General features: G+C 52.5%; 2 protein-coding genes across 11 annotated transcripts; one reads left to right on the plus strand and one right to left on the minus strand.

The window, feature by feature from the left end:
* Positions 1-43: 43 nt before the first annotated feature.
* ARNT (aryl hydrocarbon receptor nuclear translocator) lies at positions 44-21,414 on the plus strand. 10 transcript variants are annotated; one of them, XM_014262004.2, is made up of 23 exons: positions 44-154; positions 6,528-6,633; positions 7,593-7,637; positions 8,416-8,460; positions 9,354-9,398; positions 11,657-11,870; positions 12,095-12,308; positions 12,392-12,457; positions 12,569-12,668; positions 13,012-13,077; positions 13,185-13,270; positions 13,638-13,714; positions 13,879-14,013; positions 14,445-14,519; positions 15,303-15,454; positions 16,348-16,458; positions 16,650-16,725; positions 17,131-17,254; positions 17,563-17,662; positions 18,054-18,204; positions 18,417-18,576; positions 19,057-19,211; positions 19,790-21,414. In XM_014262004.2, exons 2-23 carry the CDS (start codon positions 6,530-6,532, stop codon positions 19,877-19,879), a joined length of 2,391 nt encoding a protein of 796 aa, XP_014117479.1. In that variant the 5' UTR covers positions 44-154; positions 6,528-6,529; the 3' UTR covers positions 19,880-21,414. The 10 variants fall into 10 exon arrangements, with proteins under 10 accessions (XP_014117479.1, XP_014117478.1, XP_005533515.1 ...); XM_014262003.2 differs by lacking the exon at positions 44-154 and adding an exon at positions 1,906-2,008; XM_005533458.3 differs by lacking the exon at positions 44-154 and adding an exon at positions 1,906-2,008 and having other exon boundaries at positions 19,060-19,211.
* On the minus strand, positions 596-1,664 carry CTXND2 (cortexin domain containing 2). The gene is made up of 2 exons (XM_088068488.1): positions 983-1,664; positions 596-883 (listed from the first exon to the last, which is right to left on the minus strand). The coding sequence occupies exon 2, from the start codon at positions 767-769 to the stop codon at positions 596-598; it is 174 nt and encodes a 57-aa protein (XP_087924614.1). The 5' UTR covers positions 770-883; positions 983-1,664.
* Positions 21,415-22,278: the final 864 nt, after the last annotated feature.

The following is a 22,278-nucleotide window of genomic DNA, read 5'->3' on the forward strand; positions in this document are numbered from 1 at the left end:
CTCACTCAGCGCCGCCGGTCCCGGGGAACCGGAGCAGAACCGGAGCAGAACCTGGCGCGCCTTCCCGGACGCCGCGTGACGTCACTTCCCTGCGCGCGCCTCCCGCGCTGCTGCCCCCTGACGGCGGGCCCGGGGGCAGCAGTCCCCGAAATTCGTGAGTAAATGAATTCCTCTGGAACCGGGAATAAACTCCTCTGGAACCGGGGATCGGGAATCGCCCGCTGTCCCCGGGAGCAGGCGGGAGGCTACCGCCCGCGTAGTTGCAAAAGCAGGGACGCGCGCAGCGGGAAAAGCCGCGGTTGGTTCCTGAGGCGGCCCCGGAGCCCCTGAAGTGTCCGGGGCCGTTGGAGCCGTTGGGGAGCGGCCAGGCCCGGCCCAGAGCGATCCTTTAACCGCCGGCCCGGAGGGGTTTGCAGCACCGTGGGCGATGGGGGTTGGCGGGGAGCAGGGGGGGGGAAATGGGGGTCCTGGAGGAAGGGGGGACCCGCGGAGCGGGGGGGGTGCTGGGGCTCCCGGCAGCTCTGGGGCCGCGGTGGTGCTGGGGGCTCTGGAGGGGCTCCCTGAGGGGTATGGGGGACCCGGGGAGTTTTGGGGGTCAGTTGATGGGTTCCTCCTCCCAGGTGGAGGTGGGAATGGCGCTGTAGGGATCCACCACGAGCCGGGCACAGCGCACGGTCATGGCGAGGAGGAAGAGCCCCAGCAGCACCACGAAGGCCGTGGCCACGGCTTTGTCCACATCCAGGGCGGGCAGCCCTGTGGGGGTCTCCATACAGGGAGCCTCAGGTGTCTCCTTCCCAGCTCCAGGGACCACTCAGGTGTCTCCTCCTGGCTCCAGGAATCCTCCAGCGTGTGTCCCCCAAGCGCTCAACTCCCAGTGACGTCCCTGAGGGCCAGAACCAGGGGGATTCGTGAGGCTGAGGGGTCAAAAACACCCATAAAAAAGGGAAAATGTGGCCTTGGGTCCCCTCTGCTCTTTCCTTACCTCCCTGGGTCTCTGTCCCGGCCCGGCTGGCTCCAGGCCTTCATGAATTCTGCAGGAATGTGGGGATCACCTTTCAGACACAACCCAGAGGATTAAATTCCAACCCCGCACCCCCTTCTGCCATCGGGAGAAGGCTCTGGGTCCCTTCACGGGTCCTCCTGGTGTCTTGGGGTGATTTGAGAAGTGCTGAGGAGGATCTATCCCCAAAAGCCTTGCCTGTGAGAGGATTTCAGGATAGTTCTTTCTTTATGTTGGAATAGACCAGAAAAAACTCTTGGAAAATACATTGAACTGAGCTGCCCATTGGATCTTGCAAGACAGCCTCATGAAAACCCCAGAACACCCAAAATATGCCAAAAATCTCCTTCGAATTTCTTTATTTTCCTACTCTGAGCCAAAAAATGATCACTTTGGGAAGACAGTGAAACTTTGACACCCCATGAGTTGATAGTTAATGTAGGGATTTTCCAGAGATTTTTCAGCAAAGGATGAGTTTTAGGGTCCTGTTGGTGACCCCAAATCCCAATCCTGACTCAAAAACCTGTTCTAATCCCAATCCCAGTTATGAGCCAAATCCGGATGTCCAGTCCGGATTCGAATCTTCCTTCCCTGGGTTTTAGAACCCCAATTCTAATTCCTATTCCAATCCCAATTCCAATTCCTATTCCAATCCCAATCCAATGTTGCGTGACGTAATCAACACCTCCCCCCAAAGCCCCGCCCCCCAAAGCCCCGCCTCATTCCCGGTGGGGGCGGGACACCGCCGCGTTCGCCCCGTCCCCTGGCCGTGCCCTCCGGTTGTCCCGCCCCCAGCCCTCCGTTTGGACCAATAACCGTGCCGCGTCTCCCCGTGTCCCTCCCCGCGCCCCCGCTTGAACCAATAGGAGGCCGGCGTGGAGCTGGCCCCGCCCCCGTGCCTGTGAGGCCGGTGGAGGTTTTCCTGCGCCGCCATCTTGGCTCGGCGGAGCGGAGCGAGGAGGGGGCGGCCCGGGACCCCCGCCATGGCCGCCACCGCCGCCAGCGCGGGTGAGCCCGGCCGCGGCTGCATGAACAGGGCTGGGGATTGCCCTGAGGGGCCGGGGGGAGTTCAGGGAGGGCATGGGGGGGTGAGGGGTGTGTGGGGCTGTGAAGGGGGCTGGTGGGGGGCTCTGCCGGCTGAGGGGAGCCTGAGAGGCCCCAAGGGCTCTCAGGGGGCCATGGAAGGCTGAGAGTGACCCTCAGGCGCGGGGGCCGCCATGTGGGGCTCTGAGAAGGACCCTCAGGGGTCCCTGGAGGGCTGAAGGGGCCCTGGAGGGGCTGACAGGGGCCTGAGGAGCCCTGAGGGGCTGCCCTGGGGGGGCTCTGTGAGGGGGGAAAACGGGATAGTGGGATGGGGGTACCCTTGAGGAGTCAGGGCTGTGTTACCTGGGTTTGGGGTGCTTGGGGCGGGTGTCTCTGGACAGCCGGTGGTGTGAGGAGACCCTCGAGGCGGGTGGAGGGCCCTGTATTTGGGCTCCCTGGGCTGGGTTTCCATCATCACTCATTTGGATTTGTTTTCCTCGACGGCTTCTGTCAGTTTTAGCCCCTTTTTCAGCTGTGTTTGACGGAGGTTTTCTTAATTCCCAGCAAAAACTGCTGCCCTGGTTCGAAGGTTTTGCACAGATGTCCCTCTGGGCTCTGTGAGGGCGGGGAGGGCCTGCAGCACAATGTTCCCTCAGGTTGGTCCCCAGAGTCCACAGCTCCCTGTGCACAGGAAGCTGGGAGCTGGTGAGCCCTGGTTCTTGCCAAAAAAAGCCCCAAATATGTGATTTTATCAATTTTCTGGCCAAACTGCTCTGAAATGAGCTTGTATCGAGATTAACCCAGCATCTGTGAAGTCGTAATGGATTTACAACGTGGTGGCTGAGATCAGATTTTGAGCCTGTTTGTGTTTTTTAGTCTTAGCTTGTGCTTTGCGACTCCTCTTGTGGCTTGAGGGTCATGCAACACGCTCAGGTTTATCCAGGAGTGTTCAATGACACTGCTGAAGGATTCTAGGTTTTTATTTTGACGTTTTAGGAAGGTTTTGTGGCTTTTGATGGCGAGAAGACGCACTGGGGACCCAGACCATTCAGTTTAGGAGAAAAGAAGATACTTGTGTGTTTAAACTGTACTTCCAAGCACTTGTGGAAGTGGAGTCTTCAAGGTTCCATGTTTTTTTGCATAATAAGAAAGTTTTAAATCCTGAAGGAGAAGAGAGAGAATTTTCAACATCTGTGTTTAATATTTATAATCATGGTCAGAGTGACCAATATTCACTCAAGCCTTTTACACAGAGGGAGGGAAATACACAAACAGTAAACATGGAGATTATTAGGAGAATAAATTCTGAAGAATTCTCACAAATAATGTGGGTCTTCTTTTCCTTGATGTTAAAAAGCAGACTTCAGACCTCCAGTGAATGCTGGGTAATGCCCCAAAATACCCAGAAATGTCTTCATTTCAACCCCTTAGCAATGGAAGAAACATTCTTTTCTTAGTTTCTATATTTCTTCTTGGAGAAGGTTCCCATGGGGATTAAAGTGCTGAGCTGGCATTGCATGGGAAACTCAAACAAGCTAAAAATCTCCTACTTCAAAAAATCAATTTAATGTACCCCAGACACAGAAATTGAGATGTTTTGTAAATAAAAAGCCACAAAAGCAGAAATATCAAAGCTTTATAGTTGTGAGTGAAATGCAGAGTCATTTTAAGGCTGGTTTATCTGCTCTCAGACCTGCTCCAAACTTTCTTGGGAGCTCACAAATGGGTAAATTTAAAGCAGATCTTGTGAGATTCATTCTCCAAACATGAGCCTGGCAGATAACCACCTTCTAAAGCTTCTGCAGCAAAAAGCACCGGTTTCGTACGGTAAAAATGTATTTAAAAGCTTCAGCAGCCCCTCTTGTAACTCACAGCTGGGAATGTTTGCTGTAATTTTATTTTGGAGCCTTTTATCCCTGTTGGGATGCCAGTGGTTGCAGCAGAGCCTTTCCCAGGAGAGTTGGGCTGGGAGCCTGGAGCAGTGCGGGGGGTTGGGATTTACATTTGGTTACTGCTCCTCTCTTCTGGCCTTAATTAGATCCCTACATGGTGTAGGGAAGCAGGGATTGGTTCTGGGAAGGGCTGGGACACAGGCCCAGCCAGGATGTTGGAAACCCACCTGGGACTTCTTGGAACGCTTGGCTGGACACCTCCAGGAATGGTGACTCCAGCACTGCTCTGGGCAGCCCCTTCCAGTGCCCTTTCCAGGAAGGAATTTTCCCTAATACCCATCCTAAACCTCCCGTGGTACAACCTGGAGCTGCTTCCTCTCATCCTGTTGTTCCCTGGGAACAGAGCCTGACCCCAGCTGTCTCCAGGCTCCTTCCAGGGACTTGCACAGAGTGAAAACTGCACCACGGGCTCCAGGAAATCACCTCAGTGTCATGGTGCTCACGTTCGGACTGGGGAGAAGACAGAAGTTGGGAAGGAATCTCTGCGTTCCTGTGCGTTTCCCAGAAATGCCAAAGGGTGGGAAAGCCAGGCCTCTTCCCATGCCATCCCTCTGCCCGTGCTGTCCCTGGTTTTGGGAGGCTGTGGCCGCTCTGGCGTCCCTGCAGAGCAGAGCGGTGCCAGGTCCTGGTGCTGGACCTCAGTCTGTCCTGGGCTGCTGTGTGAGCCACGAGAGGGAAATGTTCCTCTGTGGGAAGCTGAAGCCTGGTGTCAAGCAGGTTCCTCATGGGATCCCTGTGCCAGGCTCCTGGGAAATCTCAAAAGCTTGAAAAGCAATTCCCTGTGTCCCCCTGAGCCCTGTGTGGAGCTGGGTCCGGAGAACAGCACCGTGTCACTTCCTTCCCCTGCCCAGAGCGGAAATTCCTTCCCCTCAAGAAAGGGATTATCCTCTGTGCTCCAGAAACTTCACCTCTGTTCTCACCATGTTCAGATATGGCTGGGGAAAAGGAGGAACCCTCCTGACCTGCTTCATTCCCACTTGAAACTTCATTTTGTTAAACAAAATCCTTGGATGTCACCTTGGGACTTCTCTTGGCAATAAGGGATGGGGCACAGCGGCATCTGAGTGTTCCAAAATCAAGCAGAAAGGAGATGGGGAAGGGTTTCCACCTCTTTTTTTTGTTCTCCAGATGTATTTTTGAATTCCAGAGGATCCTGGTGTTTGCTGCTGGAGCTGGTGTTGGATGGGCTGTGCTCACTCCCACTGTTGGTTGGGATTGTTGTTGTTGGCTCCTTCAGCTGCCAAGCCTCGAGCTGGATGCTTGTTCCATACTGTAGTCACCCCTGGGAAATACTATGGATTGGCAAGGAAAAGGCTTCCTCAGCAACGCCAGCTGCTTGTAGGAAAACAAACCAGGCAGGCAGAGAGGCTGGGAACATTAATGTGGTAAAAGAGGTTTAATTTTGGCAGAAATACCAGAAATTTGGGAGCGTGTTCGCTTTGAGGTCCAGGCACACCACAGAGGTGATTGTACAGCTCCGCTTTTAGCTGTAAATAAACCAATATCCAACTCTGGAAGTGAAATTAAACTATTGTTGGACTGAAATCTAGCTTTGGGGAGTGGAGAAGAACTTGGGAACTCCACCTTAAAGCCCATTTTCCCCTAATTCATTAAACCTGACCTCAGTTCTTCACTTTGTCCCCCCAGTTGTGGCTGTTTCCTGCTGGGGGTGGTTTGGGAAGCCCAACACTGGGGCTTTGGGGGTGTCTGGGTACCTGCTTTGATAAAGCAGAAGTGGTTTGGGGGTTGCAGAAACAGGAAAAAATGGTTTATAATGGATTTAAAAACTCATTTCTGATGTGGAGCAGACTGTTTGAATGTAGAGGAACATTGGTTGGGCTCTGATGGTGATGCTGGCATGTAGATTCAGCGTAAGCCACACTGAGCAAGCTCTGAACATTTGCAGACCCTGTTACCCGTGCTCCTGAACAACCAGGATTAGGGGAAAATACAGGAAAATGGAATGCTCTAATCACAGTCTGCTTTGGGGTGGAAGGGAGCGTAGAGATCACCTGGGCCATGGCTGGGACACCTCGCACTCATCCAGGGTGCTGCAGGCACTTGTGCAAGAGCACAGGCAGGCCAGCAGTGCTGCCCGTGGTGCCCACCGGTCTGTACTGGTGAAGACCAGAAGTGACCAGCTGAACAGTGATGGGTTTTGAGGTGCTTTACGGGCATTTTGGTTCATTCTTTGTCTCAGCTTGGGAAATGAACCCTCTGCAAGTCGGTGTCTTCAGGGAAACTCGCAGCTCTGCTCCTCCTCCCTCCTTCATCGTGTGGCCTCAGCCCCTTCCCTGCTCCCACCAGGCTCCTCCCCTCTCCAAAAAAGAGACCACATCTTTTAATTTGGCAGCCTCAGCTCTCCAGCTGAGGAAGCAGCGTGTGCTCCGCGCTGGGAACGGCTGCAGCAGATGAAAGGACACAAGCACACACTACCTCAGCACCAGCAGATGCTGACACACAACTGCTTCTGCTGGGGAGTGTTCCACTGAACCAGAGGGGCTTGCACGTAGTACTGGTTGATTTCCCTGATTTTTTCCACTCCTGTTTAGAGATGGCATCCGATGTTTCCTCGCTGGGTGCAGCTGTTGGCTCCGGGAGCTCCGGGTCGGGAGCCCAGGCTGGAGGAGCTCAGAGGCCCAGCAAGAGACGGCCCGGGTGAGTGAGCGAGTGCTGGCGCTGTGCTCGGGGAGGGCTGTGGGAAAAGGCTCTTTTTGAGGAAGTTTTGTTCTCCAGAAAGAGCCGTCAGCCTCAGGAGGGGCAGCTGTGGCTGCTTCTGAGAAGTTTCCTGGTTCCTTCAGGTGGGCTCTGTCCAGTCCTTTCCCTTTGTGGTTGTGTGCCAGCTACATCCCTTGAAGAGGGGCTTAAGTGACATATTCAGAGGGGATTAAAAGCTTTGCACCTCATAGAAGGAGCAAATGCACACCGAGGATTGAAAGCAAGACAGGAGTTGCTGCAAGACCTGGGGGAGCAGAGAATTTTGGGGTTTTGGAGCCTTACTCCAACCTTTGCAGCTGCGCTGTCCCTGGGAGGGGTGGGGGGAAGCCACAGTGTGCTTGTGGGAGGCTTTTTGTTTGCTGAAAATGCCTTTGCAAATTCAAAGGGAGTTGAGCGACTCTTCCCAGATTTCTGGCAGGAGAAATTGCCTCGTAATTTTCAAGCAAACTGAAATCTGTCCCTGCGCCCCTCCCAGTCACTCAAACTCTTTCCTTCAGCCCCATTTGCTGATGCTCCCACTGCCCTGCAGCTCCTCCCATGCTGCCTGCTGCCAGCTTTCCATCCCAAAAGGAAAGGTGAAACGTCCTCTGTAGGCTGTTGATGGTCCCCGATTCTCCTAGGAGATCCAGGCTTTTGGAACAGAAGGTTGGGATGCAGTGGAATGCTCCAACTGGGTCTTCTTCCTTTGGAACTGTTTTTTCTTGCTCTGCTCCTGATAGACACCTAAAAGATGCCCCTTTCCAAACTTCATTGTTTGTTTCACGTCACAATCACTATATTGCATTGGGATTACTTAATTTTTCCTTTCAGGAATCATCTGCATCTATGGGGACAGATAGAAAGGTAATTTAAAGGAGAAACCACTTGGCTAACAGTTACCTTTTTTTTCTGTTTTTCAGGCTTGATTTTGATGATGATGGAGAAGGGAACAGTAAATTCCTCAGGTGAGGGAGAGTGTGGCATCCAGAAGTTTCTGTCCTGTGGTCTAGCTGTGTCTGTGTGTTTTCACTGGAGCAAGATCTTTCTGCTCCTGTGGCTTTTCCTCTCTGGAAGCGGTGGGAATTGCTCCAGTTCCTCAAACCCTTCCCTTTCTCCCAGTCAGCAGTGTTCCTCCATCTTTTGTTACTGCCTCAGGCGTTGTTAATTAATCCTCATCTGTTGTAAGGATGCTTCAGTTCCAGAGACATCCTTATTCCCAAGGAGCTGGCGAGGCTGCGAGGATCTCCTCGTGACCCATATGGAACACAGAAGAGTTGGAATATCTTGTGTCATTTATTTGTAGCCTCACTGCAGGGTTTAGGATTGAATAACTCCAGTGGCACTGGAATTCCCTGCGTTCCCGGGCTTTAGGGATGGCCATGGAATGGTTTCAGGATGATGGATGTAGGATTTACCAGGAGAAACCCTTGGATGGAGGTCCTGGTTTGGGCTACCTTTATCTTCCAACCACAATTTAATCTATTTCTTGGTATGGGATTAAATGGAGTGTGATCTCACCATCCTTGACTGGAATGTGCTATGGAAAACCCTGTGGAGGAGATGCCAGTAGCTCACCCATAGTGTTTGGGGTGATCAGTGAATTGTCCTGCAGTGCCCACCCACAGCCAGGGCGGCCTTTTTAGCCCCAGGCATTTTCTGTGGCTGTCATTAAACCTTGTTCTCTCGTTGCTTTTTTGGGAAAGAACAAAGTGTAAACACTTGAACCTCTCCCCCTTTTCCTAGATGTGATGATGACCCGATGCCAAACGATAAAGAGAGATTTGCCAGGTAAGAATTCAATGATTTTAAAGCTTTTTGTGCCAAAAAACTTTAATATGAGAGGGATCCTTCAGCATCCTTCTGACGATCATCTCTCCTTGAAGGTGCTCCAAGGGATCCACACGTACTCCTTGATGTTTTTTGGACCAGTTCATTGAGTGTGATTCCTCTTTTTCACTGTTCCTTTCAGCTCTGGCCTTGGACTCTCATTCTTTTCATCCTGTTCAAGAAACTTGCAGAGATTCGAGTTTCCTGCTTAGTACAAGTTTTCCTTGAACAGGCTTTCCTGGCACACGTTGTGATTTGTGTGTTTTGTGGGGAATTACACAGAAGCTGCACAAATTGGGGATTTTCTGGAGATTGTAGGGATCACTTTGATCAGTTTTTGGTGTCTGACAGTATCTCTGAGCGTTGGGACCGAGCCCGTGGTATTTTTACAGCTGTTTGAAGCTCTGCTCCTTTCTCTGGACACACTCCAGCCCATCAATGTCCCTCTTGCCGGGAGGGGCCCCCAGGATTTAGGGGTCAGTGTCCTGCTGTTACCTGCCAAAGGGCTGCAGGGAATTCCAAGCTGGGACTCTCCAGCTTTTTAAGTGGTTTGAGTCCTTCTGAAGTCAAGTAAATAAAAAAAATAGGCTAGAAATATCAGAATATTCTAATATTAGAAATAAGCAAATTAGAACTTGGTCACAGCCTCAGAAAAAGTTTTAAAATTCAGCACATCAGGCACCAATTTAATGTGGAATGTTGCAAACTAATGACTGTTTTATTTTATGGAGTTGCTCCTCTGCAAAACAGACCCGTCCCTAGGCTGGGTTTCCTAGTCCATCTTTCCATTTTTTTTTTCCGTTTCTTTCAACTTTTTTTCCATTTTTAGCTTAGCTGGCTAATTTTATTTTTAGGTCTGATGATGAGCAGAGTTCAGCGGATAAGGAGAGACTTGCCAGGTAGGAGAATGGAGATTTCAAGCATGGACAAGCAGAGTTTTTCCTTTCCTTAATGTTTCTCTAGGCATCCCTTCTTTTTTTTTTGTTTTTTTCCCCTCCTTCCCTCATCTGCTGCAGAGGATTTAACAGACTCCTGGAAATGGCTATGGAATTGGGATTAGGAGGGGAAAGGCATTGAGGAAAGGCACACCTCATCCTTGGAAGAATGTTTTTCAGGAGTACATGATAGGATTTGTTTACCAAAGGCCACAGGGTTGGGCTCCTGCTTTCACCTGTAGCTTTGCTAACCTATGCTAAACACGGTTCCTCTTGTCCAAGTTGTCCATCTGGGAAGGTTTTGTGTCCTGGGAGTGCTTCTGGACTCTCAGAAGAGGCAGGAAAAGGTGTGTTAGCTCAGGTGTTTTCCTGCCAGGGAAGGTGGTTCACTGGAAACAGGATTTAATTTTTCCCTGGGTTTCTATTAGTAATTAATGAGAGACTTCCTGAAAGCACCAGAGCAGTCGGCTGGAATGCTGCACCAGGAATGGGCCCTGAGGACACCTGTGCCCGTGTACAGGTGATTTGTCACCTGTGCACACCTGCAGCAGCCTTTTGCCCTTTGCTTCCCACCTTGCAGATTTAAGCCAGTCCTGGGCAGTTCTGTCTTCAAACCAAAACCTGCCCCCCAAAGTGCCTTTGCTGGCTGCCCCGAGCTGTGCTGAAATGTTTGAGGGGATCAGGAAGGCACAGAGGTGAGGCTTGGGAAGCCTTCCAAGGGTTTGTTCCCAGGAGCCTGTAGCAAAGAACGTTTCAGAGAACCATGGAGTGGTTTGGGTTGCGAGGGACCTTAGAGCTCATCTCGTTCATGGCAGGGACACCTTCCTCTATCCCAGGCTGTTCCAAGCCCCATCCAGCCCAGCCTTGGACGCTTCCAGGGATCCAGGGGCAGCCACAGCTGCTCTGGGCAGCCTGTGCCAGGGCCTCCCCACCCTCTCAGGGAAGAATTCCTTCCCAAAATCCCATCCAGCCCTGCCCTGTGTCAGTGGAAAGCCATTCCCCCTTGTTCTGTCCCTTCAGGCCTTGTCCCAGGTCCCTCTCCAGCTCTCTTGGAGCCCCTTTGGGCACTGGGGACGCTCCAAGGTCTCCTTGAAGCCTTCTCATCCCCCAGGATGGACAATCCCAGTCCTCCCATCCTTTCCTCGTGGCAGAGTGACAGTGGGCAAGTGAAATGTAAATGTCTGGTGATTCCCCAGTAGCTTTTGTAGTTGAAGGATCTTTATTTTTCACACCTGAGCTTGTGGGTTTAGAGAAGCTGCCTCAGAGGTGAGGTCAATGAATGTCTGCACACACCTTGTAGTGATAAATGCTCCATTTTTGTATTTATCCTGTTTATTCACCTGCCTATCCTTGTTCCTTCCAACACTTCCATCTCATTTCACTTCCCACCATGTGCTTCCTTGCACCTGATCCATCCTTCTGTATAGGAAACCTGGCTTTTAAGCTCTGTTCTGGAAAACCCACCTTAGGAACCCAGTTAAATTATGTATCCTGGATAAAAGAACCAAGTTCTGGTCTGTGGGACTGAAGGGAACTGTGCCCTGTGAGCCAAAGGGGTGCCAAGAGCCTCTTTAGAGGTCGGTGCCACCAGCCAGGTGTTGCCTGGTCCTGGGCTGCCCGCGTTGGCTGGCCGTGGTCATCTGTGCAGAAATGAGGTGTGAGCTGCTTGGAAGCTTTCCCTGCTGTGACAGGGGAAGGGCTCTTGATGTCACTGGGAATTTGCAAGGTGAGACACAGCTAATTCAGGTCCCTCAGAACTCTGGGGTGGCTGGGGTTGGGAGGAGCCTTAGAGCTCTCACACCTCCCAGAAGAGCAGGTGCCCAAGCTCTAGCTGCAGACCTGGTGGGTGTGATGGTCTCATCCACCCTCGGATGGACAGTGCTGAGGTCACCTGCAGTGAGGTGACCCCGTTTTGGGAGCAGAGGAGCGATTCCTTTGGCTTTCTGCAGTGCTGTGGAGTGGGTGGGGAAGGTGAGCCCAGCTCCTCGCTGGCCCCAGGTTCCACAGAGCCGCTGTGACTTCGAGGCAGGTCCAGGTGTAGCCTCTCCTCCTTGCCCGTCTCCACGTTCCCTGTGCACGCCCAGCATGTGAGGCTTGACTCCTAATCCTGACGGCCCCGGCGCATCTCTGTGTGTCCTGTGAGCGCTGACGTGGGGACGTGTCTGAGCCTCCCAGCCTGGTGACTTCACCTTCCTCCTTTTCTCCTCCTCGGCCTCTCGCAGGGAGAACCACAGCGAGATCGAGCGCAGGAGGAGGAACAAGATGACGGCCTACATCACGGAGCTGTCGGACATGGTGCCCACGTGCAGCGCCCTGGCCCGCAAGCCGGACAAGCTGACCATCCTGCGCATGGCCGTGTCCCACATGAAGTCCCTGCGTGGTACTGGCAACACCTCCACAGATGGCACCTACAAACCCTCCTTTCTCACCGACCAGGTCTCTGTCCATACCAAAAGTCCCTCTTCCTCTTTTTATTGAGCCCCCTTAAGGTCCTGGAGAGCCACAGTGAGGTGTCCCTGAAACCTTCTGTTCTTGGCCTGGTGCTGCTTTGTGGGAATTACATCAATCAGAGGGGAAAATTAAACGATGGGTGCGAGGAAAAAGTCCAAACCCAGGGTGTGTTTTGGCTGTGCAGCTGAGAGGTGTCTGTGTGTCTGCAGGAACTCAAACACCTGATCCTGGAGGCAGCTGATGGCTTCCTGTTCATCGTGTCCTGCGAGACGGGGCGCGTGGTGTACGTGTCGGACTCGGTGACGCCGGTGCTGAACCAGCCGCAGTCCGAGTGGTTCGGCAGCACCTTGTACGAGCAGGTGCACCCCGACGACATGGGCAAGCTGCGGGAGCAGCTCTCCACCTCCGAGAACGCCCTCACAGGTACAGCAGCACGGGCAGGGGCGTGAGGGGCTGGCGGGTGGGAGAGCCTGCGGAGGACTTGGATTAAACCCTTCCCTTTGTAGAGGGAACCAAGCCCTGGTGCCTTTCTACCAAGGATGCTGCAGCCCCCCCTGAGAATGCATCTAAAGGTATCACCGGTGACACTCGTGTCCTGCCAGTTCCCACTACGTTACCTGGTGCCACACCTGTCTTGCTGGAAGGACTCCCAGTGCAGCAGCATCTCCTTTCTCTTTTTTTAGGTCGTATCCTGGATTTGAAGACGGGGACGGTGAAGAAGGAAGGGCAGCAGTCCATGAGGATGTGCATGGGCTCCCGGAGATCTTTCATCTGCCGAATGAGGTGGGAAGGAATTCCCCGGGGAAGTCTCTGGGCCTAACACCAAACTTGCTCCCTAACCCTGGCCCTTCCGTGCTTTTATTTCAGCTGTTTTTGGGCTCATTTTGATCTAGACATGATAGAACAGGGCTGAGCATTCCCTACAGTCAAGTTCTTGAGATGCTTGTTTGCCCTGTTGTCATAGAAGATCCAGTTTAAAGTAGCAATTAGTTTTAGCCCCAAGTGTCACTTCCCTTGAGTTCTTCAGAACAAGGGGTTTGTGTGATGGAAGCTCCTCTTACTCAAGATACCCAAATTATTTTCACATTGATCAAAAAAGATTAAATCCTTTCTAACCCTGGTGCAGGTGTGGCAACAGCTCTGTGGATCCAGTCTCTGTCAATCGTCTCAGCTTCATGAGGAATCGCTGCAGGTAAACGATACATAAATAGCTTATATACATACAGCATAAAAATAATACAGCTGAGCCCCTTCCCTCACCTTCCCCCACTGCAGCACAACCTGTTTCTCTCTCCCAAGGAATGGTTTAGGTGCAGCCAAGGATGGAGAGCCTCACTACGTCGTCGTGCACTGCACGGGCTACATCAAAGCCTGGCCCCCAGCAGGTAATGATTCACCTGTGGTCAGGTGGGCTGGCTTTAACAGCACGTGGTCTAAAGCTGCCACTCCAGGAGCTGAAGGTGCCAGGAAGTGCTTTGCAAACCTATCTCTGACTTTCATTTCAAGATTGACCCAATTTTTGCAGGCCAAGCAGCAGATCTCTGTTTGTAGAGGATGAAAAATAATATTGAAATGTCTGAAATTCAGAGACTTTCATTGGGGGAGGGGGGGCACCTTAATTTCCAAAATCCCTTCATGGGGAAAGGTATTGGGTTACAAACCAGGGCACGGAGATGTCTTGAGTCTGTTCCTCTGAAGTGAGCCATTTTTCCTGTACTAACCTTGCTGGGATTTTTGGCCCTCCCCTCCCAGGTGTTTCCCTGCCTGACGATGACCCCGACGCTGGCCAGGGCAGCAAGTTCTGTCTCGTGGCCATTGGCAGGCTCCAGGTGAGTGCCCTGCTCCCCTTTTCCAGCACTGCCTTGTCCTGGGAGTCCCCAAATTTAAACTCTTCTGTCTGAAAACATTCCCCAGTGGCCACAAATCGCAGAGCAGGGCTGGCAGCTCAGGTGCAGCCAGGGTTGGTGACTGACTCTCCCTGTGCTCCTGGCAGGTGACCAGCTCTCCCAACTGCACAGACATGAACAACGTCTGCCAGCCCACAGAATTCATCTCCCGACACAACACCGAAGGAATTTTCACCTTCATCGACCACCGCTGCGTGGCCACCGTGGGTTACCAGCCCCAGGTGAGGACCTTTAGGAGCTTTTCGAGAAAAAAGTGCTCTTTAAACTTAAATTTCCTTCTACATCGTGGCTCTGCTTGTCCAACAGAGCTGATAAACCGTGCCCAGGGTTAACCCAGACATGTGTTTCTTCTCCACTGGTTGCTTTTCCATGTGTTTTTCCAAGTCCTTTGATCATGGGAAGGCTGGGTGTCTCTGGATTATGTCAAATGTCAATTAAAGCCATTTTTGCTTCAAATTGAGTTAAAGATCAAACATTAATCAACGGCTGTTGTGCTTTTCTTTTAAAAAACAGCACACCAGCTCTTGTGCTTGGGTTGTGTAACAGGAACTTGGGGGGAAGGAGCAGGAACTACCTGTCCAAAGACAGATTAATTATTGAATCTGCCTGCCAGATGAACTGACTCAATCTCTCACAATTCCTTCAAAAATAGGAACTTTTGGGGAAAGACATTGTGGATTTCTGCCATCCAGAAGACCAACAGCTTTTACGGGACAGTTTTCAACAGGTAAAAGCATTGTAGCTGCCCTTTGCATGCAGGGTGGAATTCAGATTGGAGTTTATTCTGAGATTGGAATGTCGTGGTGCTTGCAAAGCAACGAAATTGACTGGAAAATCAAGAAGAACAACGAAGCTTAGATAATTCTGCTATGCCAACAGCTGCAGATTTAGTGGTGTCATTAAATGCAAAACGGAACAGAAGCATCTGATTACTTAACTCCTGAATCCAGTCTTAACTCCAGCTCTGGCTGCTGGTCCAGTTGGCTTTTAGGGCCAGGGATGTGGCTCCCAAGTGCCTGCCTGACTTGGCTGAAACCCTGGTTCATCTCTAGGGCCCAGCCCAGTGCTGCAGAACCCGCAGTGGAGGTGGTTTTCTTGCCCTGTTGTCGTTACTGTTATTTCTGAGGGCCTTGGACTGGTGGCAGGGCAGGTAAGGCTGCCCCTGTGCTTTCATGACTCCAAAAACCAGCTGCTCATATCCATTGCTCCAAACCCTTGGAACGGGAAGCGACAGCATGTGTTTCATTTCTTGGAGGCTTTTTCATACATCTCACCAGTGCAAAGAGATAAGAGAAGTGAAGCCAAAAAGGGGATTTTAGATTCCCCTCCTGTATCCTTTAGGAATCAAGCTATCCCAAGGGAATAGCACCATTTGGTTTGGGAAAACTGAGATGAGGTGGTCCAGGTTTGAGGCAAAGGGCCATCGCAGGGGTCTGGGGGAGGAACTCGTGCTCAGGTTGCTCTCCCCACCTTTGACCGGGTGCTACTGATGTCATTCCGTTTTTTTTAGGTGGTGAAGTTAAAAGGCCAGGTTCTGTCAGTCATGTTCCGCTTCCGATCCAAAAACCGGGAATGGCTGTGGATGAGAACCAGCTCGTTCACCTTCCAGAACCCCTACTCGGATGAGATCGAGTACATCATCTGCACCAACACCAACGTCAAGTGAGTACCTGCAGAAGGGCTCTCAGTGCAGAGCACCCCAGAGCTGGGGAGCCTCAGCCTCTCCCCCTCACCAGCCTCACATCAATTTACACAAACCTGGAGAAGTCCCCAAGTCCCTGCAGCTCCCCTTCTCTGCTGGGCTGTGCCAGGCACTGCAGGACTAAAAAGTGCAGGAATTGTAATGCCTTTGGCTGTCTTGTTGTGTAGCTTAACAAGCTGCCAAAATTCAGCTCCAGCAGTGCCTGAAATATCTGAAATCTGCCTTAGGATGCTCTTGGATTCCTGTGACATCCCAGGGGGTCTCATCTTTGGGAATGGTCAGAGCTGCTCTCTGTTTCCATGAGGGAGCTCCACACCCCTTGAAAGGACCAAGAAATTGTGCCTGTGTGTGATCTAGAGCTGCAGGCTCGGCAGGGGCAGCTCCAGCAGGCAAACAGAAGGCTGGATTGCCTGGGAAAGGGAAATCCAGGCTTTTTTTGCCATGAGGCAAAGTAGCACTGCTTCCCTGCAGGGCTGAAATGTGCTGCAGGCCTGATTTCCTGCCCCAGGCAGGAAATCTCTCTCTTTGAACTTCTTTGTTCCACACGCAGCCATTCCCACATCCAGAGTCCTAAAACCCCTGTGGAAGTTCAGAGCAGAGCAGAGCAGCAGTGTCTCTGTGGTTGTGTTTGAGGTGTGCTGGGGCTGAATGTGGAGGAGAGAGGCACAACCCCCACATCTGGAGCATCCTGTTCCCTGACACCACCTTTCCTTTTGAGTGGAAACTCACCCAAAAACCCCTTCACTCAAATGGGGGTTTTGCATCAGACAGCCACAGCCCGCTACCTACAGGACCCAGCTTTTGCTACCACTTGGGACTTCTAAAATCTCTTTTTTCTGTGTATGCTTTGAAGGAACTCGAGCCAGGAGTCCCGGCCTGCCCTGGCAAACTCCATGCCAAGGCCTCAGCTGGGGCAGAGCGTCAGCCTTCCCCTGGACATGGGCACAGCCCCACTGCCCTCAAGGTCAGGAGGAGTTCAGCTCCTTTTCCCATTTCCGCCTTCCCCTCACACACCCTTCATTCCCAAATTCCCCTTTCTGCAGCCAGGAACTGCAGGCTGACAAATCCCTGGTGTAACCACCCAGCCCTGTTCCCTTGGGAATTATCTTCAGCAGCCTGTGTGTGTTCCCCTGTTACAGACGCTCTCTATTTTAGGCAGCAGCAGCCACCGCAGGCAGAGCTGGAAGTGGGCCCGGGAAGGGAGAGCTTGGCTGGGTACGAGCACTCACAGGTGAGTCCAGAGGGATTTGGGCACTCCCTGTTTGTTGTTTTGCACCGTTTTAAGTCACCGTTTTGCTGGAGGTTTAGCGGTGGTGGCACCAGGTTGAGGTGGGGTTTGAGGGGAAGGTGCCGCTCGATTCCACCGTTTATCACGTGGAATCACGGAATCGTGGAATAGGAACCTTAAAGCCCATCCACTTCCACCTCCTGCCATAGCAGGGACACTTCCACCACACCAGGGTGCTCCGAGTCCTGTCCAGCCTGGCCTTGGGCACTTGCAGGGATGTGACTGGGCATCCCGAACGGCCCCTCTATCCCAGGAAAGCATCAGAGTGCCGGGAGCAGCCGGGCCCTCAGCGGCTCCGCGCGCTGCCCTCCTCTGTGCCGAGGTGTGAGCAGCCGTGTCCCGCCCCAGGTGCCCGTCCAGCCTGTGAGCGCTGCCGGCCCCGAGCACAGCAAGCCCCTGGAGAAGGCCGAGAGCCTGTTCAGCCAGGAGCGGGACCCTCGCTTCGGGGACATCTTCCCCAGCATCAGCACAGGTGGGTCAGCAGCACACGTCTGCTCCTCCTGCCTGCCCTGGTCACGTCCTCCCTGCCTGTCCCTGCGGAGCAGTTCTCCCTGCTCCCCGTCTGCACTGGGTGCTCTGACCCCAGAGAACCTCCGTGCGAGTTGAGTAGAAAATGGAGAGGAAATCAAATTAAACAGGATTTAATGAAATCATCTGGAGTCTGTGTCTGGAGAAGGAACAAAGGAGTCTTCCTTCACACAGACATGTCTCTTCCGAGTGGTTCTCTGTCCCTGTTCCTGAGATGTCCCAGCCCAAAAATGACTCGTGCTCTCTCTGCAGACCAGAGCAAAGCCATCCCTGCCAGCACCATGCCGGCCAACCCGCCCCTCTTCGCCCAGGGAAACACCTTCACCGCTGCACGGCCTGCTGAGAACTTCAGGTGAGGCTTCACCTGGCCAGCTTCTCCTGCCCCCATTCCCTCTGTTTCCTCCGCTGCGCCTTGGACATGCCCAGGATCTGGGTGTACACAACCCCAGAAGTTCCTCTCACTTGTTTCCCAGTATAGAATCATGGAATCATTCAGGTTGGAAAGGCCCTAAGACCATCAAGTCTGACTGTTAACCTTTGTTTACCACTGACCCCGGTCCCCAGGTGCCACATCCACACATTCCTGGGACGCTCCAGGGGTGGCCACTCCACCCTTCCAGATGGGCAGAGTTATCCCAATTGTTGGGCTCATTTCCCTCCACCAACAACTTGAGCAGAAGGGTTTGGTGCCTCTTCCTCCTGTGAGTGCTGTTCCGTGGGCTCAGACACCTCTTCTGTTCCAGGAGCAGCAGCATGGTCCCTCCAGTGAACATCATCCAGCAGCAGCCCTCGCCCGCCGGCCGGATCTTACCCCAGATTCCCCGCCACTCCACCCCAGCTCAGGTCAGCGGGACCACCTGGGCTCCAGGGACACGGCCAGTGTTCACACCCCAGGTAGCACAGCCCGAACCCTCAGGTGCAGGCCCCCGGGTCCCCGCTGCCTTCCAGACCCTGCTCTCCGTGGGGAACCGTCCTGCTTCCACTCTGCAGCGCTGTGTGTCCATGTGCTTCCTCCTTCGGGGCTGAGCCGGCAGCTCCTCCCTGAGCTGAGGGTCGGGGTGAATCCGTGCCTCCTCTTCCTCTCCCGTGTTTTTCCTCTCTTACAGCAAGTGGCATCCCAGGCCGTGAAGACCAGACCGCCTTCCTTCAGCATGGGCACATTCCAGGGCACGCCGTCCTCCTTCAGCTCCATGGCAGGGCCGGGATCGACGGCTTCTCCCACCACGGTGCCGTACCCAGCCTTGGCCAGCCGCGGCACAGGCTTCAGTGAGTGGGGACTGGGGGGCAAAATCCCCTGGGAGGAAAGCTGGGAGCATCCAGCTGTGGAGGGATGTGCTTTCCATCATTTTTTGTGGGTTTTGGGAGTGCCTAAATGTGGGGAGCAGAGTTGAATCTGTGCTTTGACTGACACTGATCACCTTCAATCATCCTCCAACCATAGAGCTGGACTCGGTGGTCCTTGTGGATCCCTTCCAACGCGGGATAATCTGGGCTCATCCCAGCAGATGAATTTTGAACCATTTTAAGGCTAACTGGCAGGAAACAAACCCCTCTGGGAGTCCCTTTGTTCTATCCCATGGCAAACACCTGAATTCTCAACCTGTGGCCAGAATTCCTGGAGGGCGACCCTGTCCTGCCACCAGCAGCGGCCCCGCACAGAGCACTGCCCTTCCCAGTCCCATGAGAGCCCTGGAGAAGCCCCATTCCCAGAGGAGGGATGGTTGACTGCCTGTGTTCTCTGCCCAGCAGCCACAGAGGCAGCGCAGACCCCGGCCCCGTTCCAGCCCCGCGCCGCTGACGCCGTGGGAATGTGGCCGCAGTGGCAAGGACAGCACCACGGCCCGGGATCTGGGGAGCAGCACGTGCAGCAGCCCCAGCCCAGCCAGCCTGAGGTCTTCCCAGTAAGATGGAGCTTTTTAACCTCCCAGTCCGGTGGGATCCACTGATCTTGAATCACCCAGAGCTTGTCCCTGTGGTTGAAATCAACTGGGGAGGTCCCAAACTCCTGGATAATCTGATGGAGCTGGAAGTGGAGAGGGCAGGACTGGCTTTGTGTCTTGATCTGTTGCAGAATCAGTGTGAAATTCCAGTTGGATTAACCCTTCTAATTCTAATTAATAATAAAAAAAAGCTACAGTCCAATGAAGTTAAAATTAATTCCTGAGAATTCATAATCATCTCGTCCCAGCAGTTGGTGATTATAGCTTAAATTTGCTGCTGTCCTTAAATTTACCTTGGCCATGGACCCTGTGTTCCCTTGGGAAAGGGACCAGTTTGGCCCACAACATCTATTCCAGCAAACCCGTGACTAAATTGCCAACATGATCATGGAACCATGGAATTGAGGCTGGAAAAGCCTCTGAGATGGAGTCCAAACACTCCCCTGAATTTCCAGTCTAACCCTCCCTGGCACACCTTGAGGCTGTTGCATACGTGATATTCCAGTCTGGATCCTAACTCTCTCCTTGTATCCTCACAGGACATGCTGACCATGTTGGGGGACCAAGGGCCCAACTACAGCAATGAAGAATTCCCAGAGTTGAATATATTCCCTTCTTTTTCTGAATAAAACAAGCCTTAGGGGAAACAGCATAAAGCTCTCCACAATATCCACATGTAAAGGAAAACAGCCGAGTCTTTTTCTCAAGGAACTGTCTAAACCCTTCCCACCTTCTGGAAGTGGAGCTCCGAGGAGGGATGGCCGTGGAGGAGGAGGTGGTTTGGACACCTCCTCCATGTGGGATTGTTCTGGAAGCTTCAGGACTTGAGTGCCACCAGGCCGGAGGCCCCGTGTTCCCAGAGCCGCTCCCAAGTGGATTTTTTTGGAGGGACTCCTGTCTGGATCACAGACAGCCCTTCCAAACTTTTAAGGTGGCTTTGACTGGTTTTATTTCGTTTTCTGCCGTGACTTTTTCTATAAAACACAAACTATTGGAATTTTTAAATGCTGGAAGAAACTCTTCCAAGTGTTATCCCTGTAAACACAATCCTGGAGGATGCTTGAGTAAGAATCCGTGTCCTAAGCCAGTGTTTTCCTCCTTTTTGGAGGAGTTTTGGCTGTTTTTTTGGAGGATTGTTACGGCGTCTCCAGTCCAGGGTGCTCCATGTGGAGATTCCAGTGTTTGTTTGGAATCTTCTCTCTCCTGTGAACTGTGCAATGAAATCGGTGTGATCCACGACCCCCCGTTACCCCGGGATAATTAACAAGCCATAGAAAATATTACCCATGTAGCTTTCTTCTGGATGAATCCGTTTTCCAGCTGATGGTTTCTGTGCTGCCACAAACCGAAGTTTCAGCAGTTTTTCTGGGATAAAACCTGGTCCACGCTGTCCATGAACTTTTATCACATGTAGATGAGTTCCTTAGGAGTCCTCGTGGAGCTGGATGTGGGAGAATCCCTGGATTTCATCAGGGAATTGCTGAGGAACTGTATTTTCACTACATTTGCTCACTCACCGTCTCCTTAAAGAAGAATTCCTGCCATGGGATGATCCTGTTGCCAAATCACAAACTGTAAGAGGAGAGCTGGAAAAGTAGGGAACAGAATGAATTTTTTTATATATATATATATATATATCTATATATATAAAATTTTTAATTTTTAAACATTGACTTGGAATCTTCTGGCTTTTTCCATGGAAAAAAAAAACCAACTTGTGGCCAACCCTGCTCTCCTCAGGGGCTGGAAGAACTGTTTGATTCCCTCTTGCTTCAATTCCAACAGGAAAATTAATTGCAGAGTTGGACTTGGAAAGAAACTTGGCACAACAGCAGCTGGGGAAGGATCCCAAGTTTTCCTGGAAGCCTGTTTTTGTTTTGAGTGGAATGTGGGTGTTCCCCCCCTTTTCCCTGCATGCTGGGGGGCTCTGGGACCCCCAGGCTGGTTGTCTGGTTCTCTCTGCTGTTGAGGGCAAGAAGGGGGAGACTCCTCCCTTTCCAAGAGCTGGTTCCAGGGCTGTCATTCCTGAGTAATCCCCACGTAGGAAGCTTTGAAACCTTTGTGTCACCAACCCAGAGAGATCCCTCTTGTAAGTGGAGCAGGAAGCTTTATTTTTCTCTCTCTTTTTCCCTCTGGAAAATCAAGACTTGAAGGTTTTGTTTTAGTTTGTTTTGGGGTGTTTTGGTTTTTTTGTTTGTTTGTTTTTATTTTATTCCAAATTTCTCTACGGGTAAGTGGGAGCATCCCATTCGGAGACATCCTGTGATCCATCACGTCCTGGGCCTTTCCTCTTCAGCTCTTGGAGGGGGAAAATTCCCATTTCCCTGAGCCTGTGCAGGTCCCATGGCTGTAACCCCCCCACATTTCCCAGATCTTTGGGAGAAGGAAACCAGCCAAATCTGTTGGGAAGGAGGATGAGGAGGGGCTGGCAGGGTTCCCAGGGGGACAGGGGACAGGCGGGGTGCTTTGGGAGCTCCAGCATTGGTCCTGGGGGGGATTTTATCCTAAACTCCCTGGGGGGGCAGGAGCTGAACCCCTCGGGGGTGTCCCAGCCCCAGGTCCCTCGGCTCCAGTGGATTCTGGGCTGCAGAGTTTTTCCAACAAGAGGTTTTCCCTTTTTAGAACCTTTGTCTGATTTCTGCCTCTTTCTGTCCCCATCTTGGAGGAATGTCCCCAAATCCCCCTCCCTGTTTTGTCCCCCAGATCCCGTTATTTATTCCCCCCCCGTGGGTCCCCTCGGTTCCCGGTCACTCAGTGCCACGTCAGGGCCTCGTGCTGCCGGCGCTGATTCTGCCCTGGAGCCCCGGGTGACTCAGCCCCCGTCCCCACAGGGCTCAGGTCACACGGGGGGTGACCCCTCTCCTGGGGACCCCCCTGGGGAAGGGCTGACAGGGACGCACCCCCATCTTGGTGCTGCTCCATCCCCCCCGCCCCTCTCCCGTCCTGGGATGATCCATCCTTGCTCCCGTGGATGGAGGGTGATGATGATGACGATGATGATGATGAGTTGATGTCCCCAGTGTGACAT

The sequence above is a fragment of the Pseudopodoces humilis genome, chromosome 31, assembly GCF_049639895.1.
Source record: "Pseudopodoces humilis isolate 2021_Gansu_Grassland_sample_001 chromosome 31, ASM4963989v1, whole genome shotgun sequence".
NCBI lineage: Eukaryota > Metazoa > Chordata > Aves > Passeriformes > Paridae > Pseudopodoces > Pseudopodoces humilis.

What these genes read in the sequence shown, in the direction of transcription:
- ARNT (XM_014262003.2), top strand. Translation starts at nt 1,984, where the DNA reads ATGGCCGCCACCGCCGCCAGCGCGG. An exon ending in CGCCACCGCCGCCAGCGCGG is followed by an intron (nt 2,009 to 6,527) that starts GTGAGCCCGGCC and finishes ACTCCTGTTTAG; the next exon opens with AGATGGCATCCGATGTTTCC. An exon ending in TCTTTCATCTGCCGAATGAG is followed by an intron (nt 12,669 to 13,011) that starts GTGGGAAGGAAT and finishes ACCCTGGTGCAG; the next exon opens with GTGTGGCAACAGCTCTGTGG.
- CTXND2 (XM_088068488.1), bottom strand. Translation starts at nt 769, where the DNA reads ATGGAGACCCCCACAGGGCTGCCCGCCCTGGATGTGGACAAAGCCGTG.